The sequence below is a fragment of the Aptenodytes patagonicus genome, chromosome W (assembly GCF_965638725.1).
Source record: "Aptenodytes patagonicus chromosome W, bAptPat1.pri.cur, whole genome shotgun sequence".
Classification (NCBI taxonomy): Eukaryota; Metazoa; Chordata; class Aves; order Sphenisciformes; family Spheniscidae; genus Aptenodytes; species Aptenodytes patagonicus.
Genome location: NC_134981.1, coordinates 31,187,583 through 31,205,858, shown reverse-complemented (window position 1 = coordinate 31,205,858; position 18,276 = coordinate 31,187,583). Strand labels below are relative to the sequence as shown.

At 41.1% G+C, this 18,276-nt stretch overlaps 1 protein-coding gene across 1 annotated transcript in view; it reads right to left on the bottom strand.

The window, feature by feature from the left end:
• Positions 1-18,276, bottom strand: part of LOC143171848 (junction-mediating and -regulatory protein-like) — a 119,334-nt gene that overhangs the window by 87,232 nt on the left and 13,826 nt on the right. The window contains exon 2 of the mRNA XM_076360941.1: positions 2,666-2,839. Within this exon, the coding sequence (XP_076217056.1) occupies positions 2,666-2,839 (174 nt within the window). The remainder of the gene's footprint in view (positions 1-2,665; positions 2,840-18,276) is intronic.

Here is an 18,276-nt window from a genome sequence, read left to right as displayed (position 1 = left end):
GCCATACTTTTCTCCTTCCATAATCTTCTACCTTTTCCATTATGTTTTCCAAATTCAGCAATATTTAAGTGCTTCAACAGTACAGCTTTGATTCCTCACCCATACTAAATGATCCATCCTTCACACTAAATGAGTCAAAATACACCTGAAAATCTAGCATACAATCAAGTTAAAAGATAAAAAGAAAAAGAAAAAAAGACTTCTATCATGGACAATGCTAATCTGCATTTTCAAGCTTCTAAATGCTTTAACTTTGTTATGAACTTTTGTTCTGTGGTTTGTTTGTTTGTTTGTCTTTCAAAGACTATCTGCAGAGAATTCAGCTGTCCTACTCTAATAAGCCTCCACTGAGCACACAGAATTTGGCGTTTGTTTCTCCCTTCCCTCCTGTAGGCTTGTCTCTTGCCTAAAGTTTCACAGCAACAGCAGAAATTTAACACCCAGATGATACATCTTCCATTTTTTATGTCTTGCTCTAAAAGAAGAGGACACTAAACACTGTTCTCAAAGATTATAGGCAAAGCAATTCATTTTCTCCTAATCTCATTCTGAAAACAAACTTAAACTGATTAAAATAAAATACTTATTAAAAAACCCAAATTCTTAAAAAACAAACTAAAACAACTTCACCAAAAATCAGATAACTAATACAGAAAAAGTCTAAAAACGTTAAATAAAGTAACTACAGAAGGCATAGGCAATCTTGACTAAATACTGATATTTGTATTCAAGCTTAATTATCCTTGTAACTTTTTATTCATTTTAGTAACTCATTCTGCAGTTTCTTCCATCCTTACCCTGCCCTATATCCAAACTTTATCTTTCTCCTTGTCAGTCTTTATATTTAAACAGTATTATATGTTCACAACTCCCATTTTACTAAGGTAGTAAGCATCAGAAATACTCCTGTTATGCATGAAAATGGAGCTAATCCCTGTCATAAGGGTTTATAGAAACCTAAGGATCTTTGTTCCATTATTAAGCCTTCCAGAAAAACATATACAGCAAGTTAACACAAACCACCGCATGCACAAGTTCTATTTATAAACCAATTCCTCTACCCTAGCTACCCAGTGTAATATATATTTTGTCATCATAAATACAAGTACTGCTTTCTCTCAAACAATGAAGAAAAAAAAAAAAAAAAAAAAGATAGAGATGGCATCTTTCTCTACCACATAATACAGATGGCCAAGTTTTATAACTCAAAAATTGCCAAGTTAGGAAGAGAACTTAATGTACATTAGATGCAACTATGTACAACTAAAGTAATTAACCATAGAACATGCCTCTGAAGTTTACCAAGGTTATTCTTTCAGGAAAAATAAAAAAATGAGGTATTTTAAAACTGAAATCCAAGAGATCAATGAGGTTTTAAAAAAAAAAAAAAAAAAGACTCTTAATTCATGTTCCATACTCAATATGATATTTATCTTCTCTTGTTTGACAAAAGAACAAAAATAATTAAATAAAAAAATAAATCATCTTTTCCCATGCTACAGCTACAAATTCAGATAAAATGGGAACTATTTCATCATGCTGAAGAAGGCTTTCTATTAAACGTATTGTGCATAATCTTCAACAGTATAATACATCTGAAGAAAAATATTCATCCCAGTTCTCTAAGCAGCAACATTTACCATTCGGGGGGGGGGAAGCACTTTTAGTTCAAATATCTTTACATTATCTCACAGTTAGTTTCAGATTGCTGAACTTTCTGAAAAATTACTTTATAGACACAGCAATAGCTCAAAATAAAACTAGTTTTGGAATCGTAAATCCTCTTGCCTGCCTCCCTCATTCTATACTCAAACACAGAGAAAAACACTATATTTTTAAATTGAAACCAGTAAAAACAATGTTGGCTAACTGAATAAGGTGCCAAACAGATAAACTGACATTTGTAATACAGATTAAATGAAACAAACACATTTTAGCTTCTATGTTACAATACATATTTTAAAAGAATCAGAAGGCTACGGTCTTAATCTGCATAGGAACTGCTGATTTTATCAAAAGTACTTCCGATATGCAATAAAGATGACATTTGTTATTTTTGATTAAGTATTTAAAATTAGAATTATTTTTAAATAAAACAAACATACGCATTATAAAACAGTTTTACCAAAATGTAGTATTCTTCAGCTGGCTATATTTTTTTAGCTCTTAAGAAAATATACTGTTAAAGTGTTACAACAAATTACATACTTTTAATATGCTTCCACGTTTGAGTGTTTCACAACATGAGATGAAAAACTACTGACTTCTCATGGTTTATCAGATTATCTCAGAAAACTAGAATGAAAAGTAGCTTCCTGTAGAATCTTTTAAACGAATTAACAATCACATAGATACTGTACGTGTGTCTCTCTGTTTTTTGTATTAGTCAGTATTCCCAGTAATCACAAAATTGTAAGTTTTGCCTATTAAATTCAATAATTAATTTAAATAGTCAAACATAGTAAGTTAAACAGTTGATGGTTAGCTACGTGTCAGAGACATGCTCACTCTTCAAAAGCACTCCTCTGAGTGAAGGAACCAGAAAAATAGGGTCAACATTTAGTGGAGAAACCATCACTGCATATACTATTTACTACTTTTATTATGCAGTAACTGAAAAGCATGATTTCCCCATTAATAAGAAGTTCAGTTACCTTTACCATACCTTTATCTGCTGTCTTCTAAGCATCGCAAGTTCCCTCATATGTCGGAATGGCTGTAGTAAGTACTGGTATAGCTCCATGGTAGCTTCTGCAAGACTACTGTAGGCTTCATCTTCCATTTGATACAGTTCAAGCAGCTCTACCATGCTTTCCGTGTTCTTATGTTTTTCCAGAAGCTGTAAAAAAAAGTGCTAATTTTATTGAATGTGTTCAAACATTCCTGCTAGAAGTGACAGTCATTTAAAAACCCATTTTTTAGCCTATCCTTTTGTATTATCTTCAAATCTTAAACCCCACCCACATCTTGAATTTAGCCAGTCAAGTATGAGCACGTCTCTGATAACCTTAACTCAAAATGTGCACCACTCCTATCAATTTTTTCTTTTCAAAAATCTTTGGAAGGTAATGAATATGAGCACAAAGCACAAAAAGCAACTTAGTACAATAATCTATAATGTAGTAATCAAATAAGCTACTTCACACATTTCCCACTTTCAGGTATGAGGGGAGAAGGAGTGATAGGAAAGGAGACAAAAGAGGAGAAGTCACATTTTGATCTTTCTAGGATTTTTTTTTTTTTTTTCCCTAGCTGTACTTTGGACCTGCACAGCCCTGTTATATCAGTGCAGCTCCAGACACAGACAAGAATCTATGTGAAACAAAACAGTGATCTGCATTTCCGGTAATTTTGTCTTCTGTTTTATTATTTTTCCCTACAGTTTAGGCATAAAAGTTCAAATCCACAAAGTTTCCATTAGTTGTTTTTTTTTTTAAAAAAAAAGGAAATTATCTAAGTATTATAGGCTTTAAATAAAATACTTCAAATAAAATAAAATAATTTATATTTTAATTCATATAAGAAAACACAACATCAAAGTCTGTCTATTCCTTCCTTTAGTCCTTATGAAGCCAAAAATTCATTTCTTTGTACAAATTTGCTACAATATATGTTTTTAACTTATATGGTTTTTTTGCATCTATTTGGGGCATTTGTCTGGGCAGACCTCACATGCTGCTGGAAATCTTTTACCATTTCTAAAAAAAAAAAATTCAACTGTTTAACAAAAACTAATCTCATACAGACATGTGGAATACTTGATGTATTTACAAAGACAAGATTATCTGAAATTAATTCCCCTCATATAATTTTCAGAGTCAAAAACTCTTGTCCTTTAATATTATCATCTCAAAAGCATATATTCACAGTCCAAGTTTATTTAAACTTCACATAGATTAGGAACACTGGAATAAGCACATCATATCTTCCATCTGTTCATTCAAGTTGGATCCCAAACCTACATGAAATATTCTCCATATACTCAACTGCATCAAGTATTATTATTGGAAGACAAAATAGAGGGAACTGTAGATTAGAAACTGAAGCTTTGATCAACAGTCCTTTGGTGTCTGGTTCATTTATATCCCAGGACAGTCAAGAGAAGTCTTGATTACCATGCTGTCTACTCAGTTTGCTCCATTACATTTATATTACTATACTGTGTTTCAGTTACCTGGCAAGATAAGAAAAGATTTTCTCTTTCTTCATAATGTAAAGTTTGCTTCTGAAGATCCCCCAGCTTCCTTTGAAACACTAAAGATTGGCCAAGATTACAGACAGGATACGCAGAACGCAGAGAGGCTCGTAGTAGCTTTATTTACATGTTCAGCATTAAAATGATTGTAAGATGACAAGCCAGGAAGAGCTTTCCCTCAGCAAGGCTTAGCAGAGATGAAAGGTCTGGGAGAGATGGTGTAGAACAGATGTGACATTCCTCAGCAGCATGAGACAATTTGTTGTATTACCTAAACAATTTCACCTAGGAAATTGTTCCTATTTCAAGCTCATTTGCTATGCCCTTCCTCTCTCCTCCAGCGGCATGCAATATTCTGTGGCATCTGAGTTCTCACTGAGAGTACTGGGTAGTGCTTTGTGGCTTGCAGTCTGTAAAACTAACATTTTATGAATTTCCTGGGCTAAACACACATAACCTATCCTGCAGTTATAGGGACAGAAGTCATCCCAGATGCTCTTGGGTTTGAGTCCTAAATTCCTACAGATTTCATGCATTAATCCAACCCACCAGCAGATTTAACCATCTAGGTCTATAAAGCCACCTTCTTCCTCAGCTCCTCTTGCTTGTCACTAGTGCCTCAAAACAGAGCTGCCTTCTCCTACTTCCACCTGGCACTATCAGAAACCCTCTAGCAGTCCCAAAACTGTAATTATCCCTCTGTCAAGGCAGTGAAAAAAACCAAACCTTTCTTCTCAAGCCACCCACTGCAAGAAGGGTCTCTATTATTAGCAGCAGCGCTACAACACACTATAATGTTAGTTTCCTTTTAGTTGCTTAGGCTATTAGTATATGCTTATTAAATAAATTTACACATTTGTTTCATCGTGAAACCCTACTATTCTACTACGATACAAATCCTAGAGGGCAACAAAAAAATGACAAAGATTAAACTTATCACCATGTAAAAGAGAATCAATCATTTCAGGAACAGAACAATACAATACAGGGCTTTTTTTTTTTTTTTTTCTTTCCCTACTTTATAGACCATTCTTAAAGTCTATTTAATAGTTCTGATATTCTGGAAGACAGTCACAACTTTGCAAAAGCTGGAATTAAAAAGTGCCAGGAAATGAAGGACTGTTTCAATTTTATGACCATCAGTATAGTACAAAGACATTTTAAGGACACTAAAAGCAAGTATCTACTTATAACTAGTTGGTTGTTCAGTGAAAATGATGTCCATCACTCGAAACAATATGATAAAGTAATAAAATATGACACTCCTGCACATAGAGATAAGTAAATGGGCATCGTTTCAAGGTCTTGTCCATGTCCAGTTCTATTTGGTCTACTGCCGGGGTTTCTCCAATCCTAAGCCTAGAGGTACTCCTCAACTCCTTCAGAAATACCAAACCCCCAATAAAAATAAACACCCACCCACAAGTGAGGACAGGTTATTTATACAGAACGTATATATTCTTAAATTATTAACACAAGGTAAGCAACCATTCTTCCTTCCTAAGGCAAGGATCCACACAGATTCCATTTCCTGTGCCTAATGAAGACCTTTTTGAATGAAAAGGTCTTCATCTTGAGGGCGCTCACAAGGCACGAGTGGGACAACCAGGGGATCCGGCCTAGCCAGCACGGATTCATGAAAGGCAGGTCCTGCTTGACCAACCTGATCTCCTTCTATGACCAGGTGACCCGCCTAGTGGATGAGGGAAAGGCTGTGGATGTGGTCTACCTCGACTTCAGCAAGGCCTTTGACACTGTCTCCCACAGCATTCTCCTCGAGAAGCTGGCAGCTCACGGCTTAGACAGGTGGACTCTGCGCTGGGTCAAAAACTGGCTGGATGGCCGGGCCCAGAGAGTTGTGGTGAATGGAGTGAAATCCAGTTGGCGGCCGGTCACGAGCGGTGTTCCCCAGGGCTCAGTACTGGGGCCGGTCTTGTTTAATATCTTTATTGATGATCTGGATGAGGGGATCGAGTGCACCCTCAGTAAGTTTGCAGACGACACCAAGCTGGGCGGGAGTGTTGATCTGCTCGAGGGTAGGAAGGCTCTGCAGAGGGACCTGGACAGGCTGGATCGATGGGCCCAGGCCAACTGTATGAGATTCAACAAGGCCAAGTGCCGGGTCCTGCACTTCGGCCACAACAACCCCATGCAGCGCTACAGGCTTGGGGAAGAGTGGCTGGAAAGCTGCCTGGCGGAAAAGGACCTGGGGGTGTTGGTCGACAGCCGGCTGAACATGAGCCGGCAGTGTGCCCAGGCGGCCAAGAAGGCCAATGGCATCCTGGCCTGTATCAGAAATAGTGTGGCCAGTAGGAGTAGGGAAGTGATCGTGCCCCTGTACTCGGCCCTGGTGAGGCCGCACCTCGAATACTGTGTTCAGTTTTGGGCCCCTCACTACAAGAAGGACGTTGAGGTGCTGGAGCGTGTCCAGAGAAGGGCAACGAGGCTGGTGAGGGGTCTGGAGAACAAGTCTTATGAGGAGCGGCTGAGGGAACTGGGGTTGTTCAGCCTGGAGAAAAGGAGGCTGAGGGGAGACCTCATCGCTCTCTACAACTACCTGAAAGGAGGTTGTAGCGAGGTGGGTGTTGGTCTTTTCTCCGAAGTAACAAGCGATAGGACGAGAGGAAATGGCCTCAAGTTGCTCCAGGGGAGGTTTAGATTGGATGTAAGGAAAAATTTCTTTACTGAAAGAGTGGTGAAACATTGGAACAGGCTGCCCAGGGAAGTGGTGGAGTCCCCATCCCTGGAGGTATTTAAAAGACGTGTAGATGAGGCGCTTAGGGACATGGTTTAGTGGGCATGGTGGTGTTGGGTTGACGGTTGGACTCGATGATCTTAGAGGTCTTTTCCAACCTCAATGATTCTATGATTCTATGAAAATGGTGATGAAGTTTCATTTAAACTACAGTTGCCAGAAAAGACATAACAAAACTGGAAAACTGATTTGGAAACAAGAGTATCACCTTATTTGGTTTGGAGCAAAGACCGAAGAGCTATAGAATAGGGATATTCTTCAAAACAAGTAGGAAGATTACCAACCTGCAAGCACTGGTTACAGCCAGCCTCATTACACCCATCCATCTATTAACATGTTCTTATAAAGGCTCATTCAGACAGCATTTTGGGGAAAAACATCTGAACATTAACCTTTTCTACAAAGGTTGCAAACCAGCTCAAAAGCACATCAAAATTATTTTGTCCTGTCAGATCAACACCATAAAACTGCTGCCTCAAATTTCACTTAGGTTAAAAGTTACATGAGAGAAAGAAGAGTCCAAAGTAGTATGAAAAATTCCGGTTTTGGAAAAGAAAAACAAACAACACAGAGAAATTATGACATGCATTTGAAATTATAGTTATGATATATAACGTTTAAGGAAATACAGATGAGTCAAACTATACTCTCTCACCTTTTTGGAACTGATGTGATTACCACTAGAAGAAGTCTTCGCCAATACGGTGTGATATGAACAGAAGATTGATAGCTTTGATTCTGCTTCTAGACAGAGCCTTGTAAGCCTGATGAAAAGTCCAGGCTGCTTTAGTGCTACCAGTCCTAAACGGGCCACTGACATAGGAGACAGATGGTGCTAAGCTAGCTGTGTAGAGGACCTCTCCCACTTTGCTCTATAAAGCAGTCTGATGGAAGCTTTCCTGTTCTGGATTAAAGTCAACTGAAACATTTTTTTTTTTTTTAGCTGGCTGCCATCCAGATGGTATTCAGACTATCAGATAACAATAATGCTGGGTCTAGCACAGAATCCACTGAATTAATGTCATAAGGCAAACCAGGCCCTCCATAGACCTACCTAGACAATACGCTATATTAGAAACATGAAAATTCAGCTAATACCTTTAGTAAGATGGAGACATTGGTTAATCTGGCCAAATGCCTAAACCAACCTGGTACCTTAAAACTGTGCAGTTTTCAAGGTGTTAGCATAAAATACATGAACAATTTTTGTGGCATATGTTATGCCCCGCTCATGATTAATTCTCAATACAGACATTCAGTGTTACTGTTCATTTAACTCAACAGTCTCGGTATGAATTTTTTACTTTCACAACTTTTAATTATATTACTTAAAGAAGTGGGTGGAGGAGGATAGAGTAATATCCTGTACAGGCCTGACTAGCACTACACCCATTGAATACTGCATTTATTTAAGAATCATGTTTCACAGATGTTACATTGTTCACAACTAAATGAATCCATATATTTTAGGCAACTATTATGCAGATAGACTCTAGCCAGCAGGAAACTCATTTCTGTCAATTTAACAGCACACATATTTGAACTATATAGCTCAGGCCTCCTGGAAGAGAGGGATATGTATCTCTTGAAATGCCTGTGAGCCAAAGTAATCCTTGGTGTGTCTGCCCTGGGGGATGACATAGAATAAAACAGAACAGAACATTTTCAGTTGGAAGGGACCTACAACAGTCATCCAGTCCAACTGCCTGACCAATTCAGGGCTGACCAAAAGTTAAAGCATGTTATTAAGGGCATTGTCCAAATGCTTCTTAAACACTGACAGGCTTGGGGCATCGACCACCTCTCTAGGAAGCCTGTTCCAGTGTTTGAACACCCTCTCGGTAAAGAAATGCTTCCTAATGTCCAGTCTAAACCTCCCCTGGCACAGCTTTGAACCGTTTCCATGCATCCTGTCACTGGATACCAGGGAGAAGAGATCACAGCACATCCCTCCCTACTTCCCCTCCTCAGGAAGCTGCAGAGAGAAATGAGGTCGCCCCTCAGCCTCCTTTTCTCCAAACTAGACAAGCCCAAAGTCCTTAGCCACTCCTCATAGGACTTGCCTTCCAGCCCTTTCACCAGCTTTGTTGCCCTCCTCTGGACGCATTCAAGGACCTTCACATCCTTCTTAAATTGTGGGGCCCAGAACTGCACACAGTACTCAAGGTGAGGCCGCACCAACACTAAATACAGCGGGATAATCACCTCTCTTGAACAGCTGGTTATACTGTGCTTGATGCACCCCAGGATGCGGTTTGCCCTCTTGGCTGCCAGGGCACACTGCTGACTCGTATTGGGCCTGCTGTCAACCAGCACCCCCAGATCCCTTTCTGCAGGGCTGCTCTCCAGCCACTTCTCTCCCTATTTATACTTGTGCCTGGCATTACTCCATCCCAGGTGCAGGATCCAGCATTTTGACTTGTTAAATTTCATCCCATTAATCATTGCCCAATGCTCCAATCTATCCAGATCCCTCTGCAAGGCCTCCTGTCCCTCAAGAGAGTCAACAGCACCTCCCAGTTTGGTATCATCAGCAAACTTGCTAATGGTGCATTCAACTCCTGCATCCAGATCGTTGATAAATATATTGAACAGGACTGGCCCTAGAATTGAACCCTGAGGAACATCACTGGTGACCAGTCGCCAGCCAGATGGAGCCCCATTCACTGTAACCTTTTGAGCTCTGCCATTCAGCCAGTTCTTCACCCAGCGCACTGCGTACCTGCTCATCCCACAGTTGGACAACTTGTCCAGAAGGATGCTGTGAGGGACAGTATCAAAAGCCTTACTAAAATAAAACAAAACAAACCCTACATCCACCGCCTTCCCTTCACCCACTAGGCAGGTGACCTTATCGCAGAAGGATATCAGATTAGTTAAACAGGACTTTCCCTTTGTGAACCCGTGTTGACTGTGCCTGATGATTGCATTATTCTTTAAATGCCTCTCAGTAGCACCCAGTATGATCTTCTCCATAATTTTTCCAGGAACTAACTGTTAGACTAACAGGTCTGTAGTTTCCTGGGTCTTCCCTCACGCCCTTCTTGTAAATTGGAATAATGTTGGCTAGCTTCCAGTCAGCAGGGACCTCCCCAGACTCCCAAGACCTTTGGTAGATGATCGAGAGGGGTCCTGCCATAACATGCTCTAGCTCCTTCAGTACTCTGGGATGAATCCCATCAGGCCCCATGGACTTGTGAACATTCAGCTGATACAGCTGGTCCCTTACAATTTCAGTGTCCACAAATGGAAAGTCACTGTTCCCACACTCATGGTCCTCCGACTCAGGGGACCAGGCAGCCCAAGGTCTATCAGTATTATTGAAGACCGAGGCAAAAAACGCATTGAATGCCTCCACTTTTTCTTCATCCCTATTAGTCAGATGACCATCTTCAACAAATATAGGTCCAATGTTTTCTTTAGACCTCCTCTTGCTATTAACGTACTTAAAAAAGCCCTTCTTGTTGTCTGACACAACACTGGCCAGTTTCAACTCTAATTGAACTTTGGCCTTTCGTGTCTTCTCCCTGCATATATGAACCACGGCTCTGTAATCTTCCTGCAAAGCCTGACCTCGCTTCCAGAGATCATACAGTTTCTTTTTCCTCTTGAGCTTCACGAGGAGTTCCCTGTTCAGCCAAGCTGGTCTTCTGCCCCGCTTGCTTGACTTTCAACACAGTGGAACTGCCTGCTCCTGTGCTTCTAAAAGGTGGTTCTTAAAGACTGACCAGCACTCGTGGACTCCTAAGCCCTCAAAAGCAGATTCCTAGGGTACTCTGCTAAGTAGCTCCCTGAATAGCTTAAAGTTTGCTCTCCTGAAGTCCAGGGTAGCAACTCTGCTGTCCTTTTTTCTCATTAAACTGAAAATTTTAAACAACTCAACCATTTCATGATCACTGCGGCCAAGACAGCCACCTACCATCACATCTCCCACAAGTCCTCCTCTATTCACAAATAGCAAGTCTAGGAGGGCATCTTTCCTAGTTGGCTCCCTGAGTACTTGTGTCAAGAAGTTATCTCCTACAAACTTCAAGAATTTCCAAGACCTGCTTGTCACAGCAGTATGATATTCCCAGTTGATGTCTAGGAAGTTGAAATCTCCCATAAGGACAAGGGCTACCGATACAGAGATTTCTCCTAATTGCCTATAGATCAGTGCTATCATCCTGGCTGGGTGATCAGTAGTAGACACCCACTACAACATCTCCTTTGTTTTCCATCCCCCTAATCCTCACCCAGAGGCTCTCGACCACATCATCGCTAACTGTAAGGGCTGTACAATCAAACCTCTCCCTTACATACAGTGCAACACCTCCACCTCGCCTGCCCTGCCTATCCCTCCTGAACAGCCTGTAACCCTCCATCCCAGCACTCCAGTCATGGGAGTCATTCCACCAAGTCTCACTAATACCAATGATATCGTAGCTCTGGGAGTTGACCAACGCTTCCAGTTCATCCTGTGTGTTTCTCATACTGCGTGCGTTGGTGTACAAGCATTTCAGATACGCTCCTGAGCCCTCCGTGCTCCCAGGAGCAGCATAAATGTTCCCACTAACATTGCCACCCTCAGGCAATGCCATGCCAACCCTCGGCTTACCTACTGCAATCTTGTTGGTATCCCCTTCCCCCATGGATTCTAGTTTAAAGCTCTCTCAATCAGTCCCGCCAGCTTACACCCAAAGATGCATTTTCCCCATCGGGACAGGTGGATCCTGTCAGGCCCCAGCATACCTTGTGTCTTGAAGGCTCTTCCATGGTTTAAAAACCCCAAAGTTTTGGCAGAGGCACCAGTCCTGGAGCCAGGTATTGATATCCTGGGCTCACCTGTTTCTTCCAAAGTCTCCCCCCATTACTGGGAGGATCGAGGAAAACACTGCCTGTGCTCCCGAATTTTTTAGCATTCTTCCCAGGGCTCTGAAATCTCTTTCAGACTTTTTGTTGCGACATCATTAGTACCCACGTGAAAAAGCAGGAATGGATAGTAGTCTGAAGGTTGAACTAGGCTCTTCAGTCTTGTGGTGACGTCCCTAATTCAGGCCCCAGGGAGGCAGCAAACTTCCCTGAAAAGAGGGTCCGATCTGCAAACGGGTGCTTCCGTTCCGCACGGGAGGGAATCACCAATGACCATAACTTGCCGTTGTTTCTTTGCGGCACTGGTCTTAATGCAGGTTTTGTTGCGAGGGGTTGGTCTCTCTGACCTTGGCAAGACTGCTTGTGCAGGTTCCTCCTCTATCTCATTATGCGCTTCATCTACCGTACCCAGGGCCTCGTACCTATTCTGTAAGGGTATCTTAGAGGATAAAGAGGGGTTTCTCTTACCGCTCCGTGCTGTAACCTTCTTCCACCCCTCTTTATTCCTTGTAACATTGCCTTCCTCCTGGCACAAAACAGATCCTGGTCCTGCCTCTGTAGTGGCCATGCTGAGTTGGCTTGCATGCATCAGAAATTGCAGAGTACAGCTCCACTGATCAATCTCCTCAGACTCTTGAATACTACTCACGTCTGCCCGCCTCCTCCTGCAGCTCGGCCACCAAGCAGCGCAGTTCATCTATCTTGTCACACCTCCCACAGGCTTGCTTGCTATCACCTTCCACCTCCAGGAACATCCCTTCGCACACCCCATAGCCGGAAACCTGAGTGGTCACATGCTTTGACAGGAGCTCTATCTATGTGGCTGCATTGGTTCTACTGGGTGCTAGAAGCTCAGGAGAAGCAGGGGACACTGCTTTTTGCCAGGTGATCACCATGCTGCTCACTGCCATGCACCAGCCCACTGGGAAATATATATGCTCATCTGTTGCAATCAGCTGGGCTCATTGTTTTAGCCTGTTTAAATCTCCCATGCCACCAGGTGCAGGCTCCACCCCTTGCTGTCTCGTCCAATCAGCAGGTCTAGGGTCAGTTGCTCGGGGAACGCCCCCTGTTCAGACAAGCCTCTCCATATCCCTTGTGTCCCCCACCACTGCTTGCTGCTGGCACTGGTGCTCCTTGCACTGCTCTGGCATCCATTGCAATCAGCTGGACTGATATAACAGATATTTCTGTCTTCGGTATTTAAAAAAAAAAAAATAATTTATCCATAAAGCTTTAAAAGCATTACAGAGGACAGTACAATTATGTGCAAGTTGCCCTCAGTTGGGAGCATAATCCAAAGCTTGATTTAATCAGTGAAGAGTTGATTCTTACATTTCCTTTGCTATTATTCCCAAAATTTTCACTATTATTCCCATTTTATTTTGTGTATTTTATAAAAACATTGCAACATGACACACATCCATTTTTAGCTAAAACAAGCCATAAAGATATTTTTCAGTTTATTCCTAAGCTTTTTCATATTTTTGGAATAACAGTAGTTACAGAATACCCTATTCTCCTATGAATTTAGGTTCTCGGAAGCCTGATAGTATTACTTGCCATTTCCAAGAAGAATTCTAAAGATTTTTAATTGGAGAATCATATTTAAGATCACAGGTAAAACTAAGGATAGTTGTTTTCAGAGAGAAGTAGAGTACTGCAGATAGAGTAGTTTTTAGATACTCCATCCTTTCCACTGAACAGCAGTCCTAAGTATAAAATACCAAATCCTCCTGCTGATACACTTGCAATGAGCTCCAGACAACGACTTCCAAAGAAGTAAAGCTCCAGAGTACATAAAATTTGGATGCAAAGTTTTAGCAACTGAACTTAGACTGCAAGTTCTTATCTTAGAACGTGCTTAAAATTGTTTCTATTCTCTCTCTTTTTAAGCTATCTTTAAACAAAGCAAAACAAAACAAAATCTCGCTAAAAACAAATACACGCACTCCCACATGTCCTGGTAATGAGCAGGAGTCCCAAGTACATGAAATCTGTACTACAGGCAAACTACTTGTATGTCCAGCATACAGCTAGACAAGTCCATAATACATTGGGTGAACAATTGGCTGACAGGTCGGGCTCAAAGAGTTATAGGAAATGGGGTTACATCAGGCTGGCAGCCAGTCACCAGTGGGGTTCCCCAGGGCTCAGTTTTAGGGCCAGTGCTCTTTAATGTTTTTATAAATGATCTGGACACAGGAATCAAATGTACATTAAGTACATTGCCGGTGATACTAAACTAGGAGGAGCTGTGGACTCCCTCGAGGGTAGAGAGGCCTTACAGAGAGATCTGGATAGACTAGGGAGCTGGGCAATCACCAACCGTATGAAATTTAACAAGAGCAAGTGCCGGATTCTCCACCTGGGACGGGGTAATCCTGGTTATACGTACAAATTGTGGGACGAGAGGCTGGAGAGCAGCCCCACGGAAAGAGATCTGGGGGGTTGGGTTGATGGCAAGTTGAATACGAGTCAACAGTGTGCCCTGGCAGCCAAAAGGGCCAACCGTGTCCTGGGGTGCATCAAGCACAGCATAGCTAGCTGGTCGAGGGAGGTGATTGTCTCCCTCTACACTGCACTGGTGCGGCCCCACCTCGAGTACTGTGTGCAGTTTTGGGCGCCTCAGTATAAGAAGGACATCAAACTATTAGAGTGTGCCCAGAGGAGGGCGACCAAGATGGTGAAAGGTCTCGAGGGCAAGACTTATGAGGAACAGCTGAGGTCACTTGGCTTGTTCAGCTTGGAGAAGAGAAGGCTGAGGGGTGACCTCATCGCAGTCTACAACTTCCTCAAGGGGGGCAGTGGAGAGGGGGAGGTGCTGATCTCCTCTCTCTGGTGACCAGCGATAGGACACGAGGAAATGGAATGAAGCTGCGTCAGGGGAAGTTCAGATTGGACATTAGGAAAAGGTTCTTCACTGAGAGGGTGGTCGGTCACTGGAACAGGCTCCCCCGGGAAGTGGTCACGGCCCCAAGCCTGTCAGAGTTCAAGGAGCATCTGGACGATGGTCTTAGTCATATGGTTTAGTGTTAGGTGGTCCTGCGAGGAGCAGGGAGTTGGACTCGATGATCCTTATGGGTCCCTTCCGACTTGAGCTATTCTATGATTCTACTTTTCTCTTACATGCATGGTCCTGTATTTAAATTTCACCTGTTGTGGTTAAAAGATCAAGCCTTGCCAGAACATTTAGCTTTTTGTTTGCATGATTGCATTGCCATCAACATCCTTACCTTTGTAGTATAAAAAGACCATTTGCATTATTGTAGCAGGTGAATGCCCCAGTAATGGACCAAAGCCTGTCTCTCCAATACAGATCTAAAATATATTTTACTGTTGGGACAGAAATCATCTAAGAGAATACAAAAGACGGACACAGAGTTCAGATAGCATAAATAAATAAGGTAATACTGCCCAGCATGAGAAGTGCTGGAATCAGCACTACATCTGTCTAACCTCTTAAGATTAAAAGAAGATACAAATGACTAAGTTACATATTAAACTGATTTGGAAACCACACAGTTTATAAGTGGTACATAAAACAATCATCCACCTACTGAGTGGACAAAAATGTTCAATTTTTTCAACCAGGCTTTTGAAGATAGGGAATTGAAGTGTATGCCAACGCATAGCAAAGGTTACTGTCTGGATTTTGGGGGGGATTTTCTGAATGGCTGTTTACAGGAGGACTGAGCTAATTAAAATAATCAAACCAAATGTACACATAAAACACACAAACAAGTTCAAAGTTTGCAGTTACTCTAAGAAACAAACAAACAGTAAATACGCACACAAAACAAAACCAAACCAAAAAAAGATATTGGGAAGTAAAACACAGGGTGTTTAAAACACAAGAAATAAAAAGGAATACTTTTATAAGATGTTTCATGCTGTCTTCTAGGCCTGTGAAGAGCTGCTCATATCAAGTGAGCCACATTATTCCTCTTTAAACCCTGTTTAAGACAGTCTTTTACCTGCATGCAGAGAGCCTGTGTACCCAAGTACCCGAGTGCAGAGAGCACTCCAGAAGGCTAAGACCAGCACACTGCAGATTGGCTGTCTAGGCCTCCTTTCACTCATATCCATTATCTTCATTTACGCTTAAGTTAACAGCTCCTAGGACAGTAACAATTACTTTTGTCAAGTTCATTTACACTGCCTACCAAAATGCACCTCAAATGCACTACCTGTAATACAAGTCCGCAGAAAAGGAAAAGAACTGAACTACTGGGTAAGAAAAATTGAAGTAGTATTTTAATGTAGCCAAGTGAGCCAAAACATTATTTCCATGTACGCATCATTACTGAACAATGCATCTTCTCTCCTCCCACACAAAATTCTAAATAGAAATCTCAGAACTGTATGTGTATATATATATATAACTTGTCGGAATATCAAAAGGCTCAGGCTTAAAGCTGCCAACAACTCTGACAACAATGTATGGCACACAAGATCTCTTCTGAAAGCTCAAGAGGAGATGTCAACAATTAAAAACTATGCATCTCCTTTTCTGTAAACAAGACAAACATACGTGTAACATCATGGTAAAGTTACTTTTATTTTAAGATGGTACTTGTCTGATCACCTTACCTTACTGTGTGACGTGGCTGTGCCACTCCTGAGTTACACTATCATGCCAAATGAATGCCCAAAACAACAGGTATTTGTTTGAATTTAGTATATTACTTGGAATAGCACAGCCACAAATAAGCTACAGAAATCATAGCAAACAAGGGCTAATTGTATTAGGAGTGCTAGGCTTTTTTCTGCTGTTAGTAACACAGAAATAAGTATTTACATTGTAATGTAACTTGATGAATAAAATAGATGTTTGCCATATTTCAAAGTTAACATGGCAGTCTGGGACTCCTTCCCTTTGGAAAGGGGCAATATAACTAAAAGATAAAGTCACTAAAGAATCACTGATCAGTTGGAACATGGTAACTCTGAACAAAAAGACTTCTAGGCAACACCTCACCCTGAAGGCTTGGCAAAGAGCTGTATTTTACTCATGTCCTAATGAGTTCTAAGTAACTTTTTTCTGCAGAAGTCCGATTGGAAAAAAAAAAATCCAAAGCCAGAAGACTGAGAACATACATTACATAAGTGTTCATGCTGTGCCATAAAATGCATTAACTTTTGGTCCACAGACCCTCTTCTTCCGTGCTTCTGAACTATGCTATTAGTCAGGAAAACATATTCAAGAGCCTCAAAATTGACAACCGTCTAGACAAACTAATATTTGCATACAATGAAAACATTTACTTAGCAGGTATTATGACACTACTCTTAAAAACCCTTTCTTTGTGTAAGGTTTGCAATGTCAGGACACATAGGCCTAGCCAAACACCCACTCCACTAAAGAACAAATATTCTTCTACAAAAACAAAGGTGAAAATTTGATGGGAAGAAAAAAAAAATTAAAAGGTATAATTAACTTCAGAGTGAAGTCAACTCATGGGAATCGCAACATCAGCACTGAATTAGTACTCTTACCAGTTTTACAATGCATTTGGCACGGTAGAAGATATTCTCAAATGTCTGATATTAATCTAATATTAAGACATTTAAAAATCTAATTCAAAGGGAGTAAAGCATTGTGACAATACCAGATTCAAAGCACTGGTAAGGGTGAATTTACTTTTTAAAGCTGAGATGAGCTAATGGCTTGCTTCTACTGAAAGGAGATCCCATTTCCCATCCCTCTTCCTTTTCTTCTTCCAACTCCACCCCAGTTCCTTGTTCCTTCTACTCTCAGGTGCACTCTTCCTCCACTGCACTGGCTTTGGTATTTCTCAGACCCTTCAACAAACTAGCTTTCTGCCAGATGCTCAGTTATTTCTGTAGTTTCCCTTGGATTAATTTACTGAGGTTTACTGAGTTGAATCAGCACACTGCAAGGACAGAGCAGCACAACAGGAAGGAACACAAAGCTGAAAGCAGAAGGACGGAAAGAAATAGGATCCCTCCCTTTCAACACCAGCAAGCTGATGATCCAGTTCTTCAGCTCCCTTCAACAGCGCAGCTGATGAGCCGCCTTTAAACCTTGGACAACAGCTGATAGGTAACTCAAATGGCCTTCTGTGAGATTTCCCAAGGCTGGTATAGTTCAACATGTTTTCAACCTCTACAGCACCTTATACAATGGCAAAATCATGGAAAGTCAGGTCTAAGGAGGAAACAGCATTACACATGACTACATCCAATTTTTAAAGTTTCTAAGTTAAAATAATGATTTTTTTTATTTCAAAGTTGAATACAACATCCAAAAAAGCCCAAAAGAAAGAGCACATTTAGAGCCCACTATTACTAATAAAAGGCTAGATAAGATATCAATCATAGAATCATTTAGGTTGGAAAAAACCCTTAAGATCATCGAGTCCAACCGTAAACCTAACACTGCCAAGTCCACCACTAAACCATGTCCCTAAGTGCCACATCTACACGTCTTTTAAATACCTCCAGGGATGGG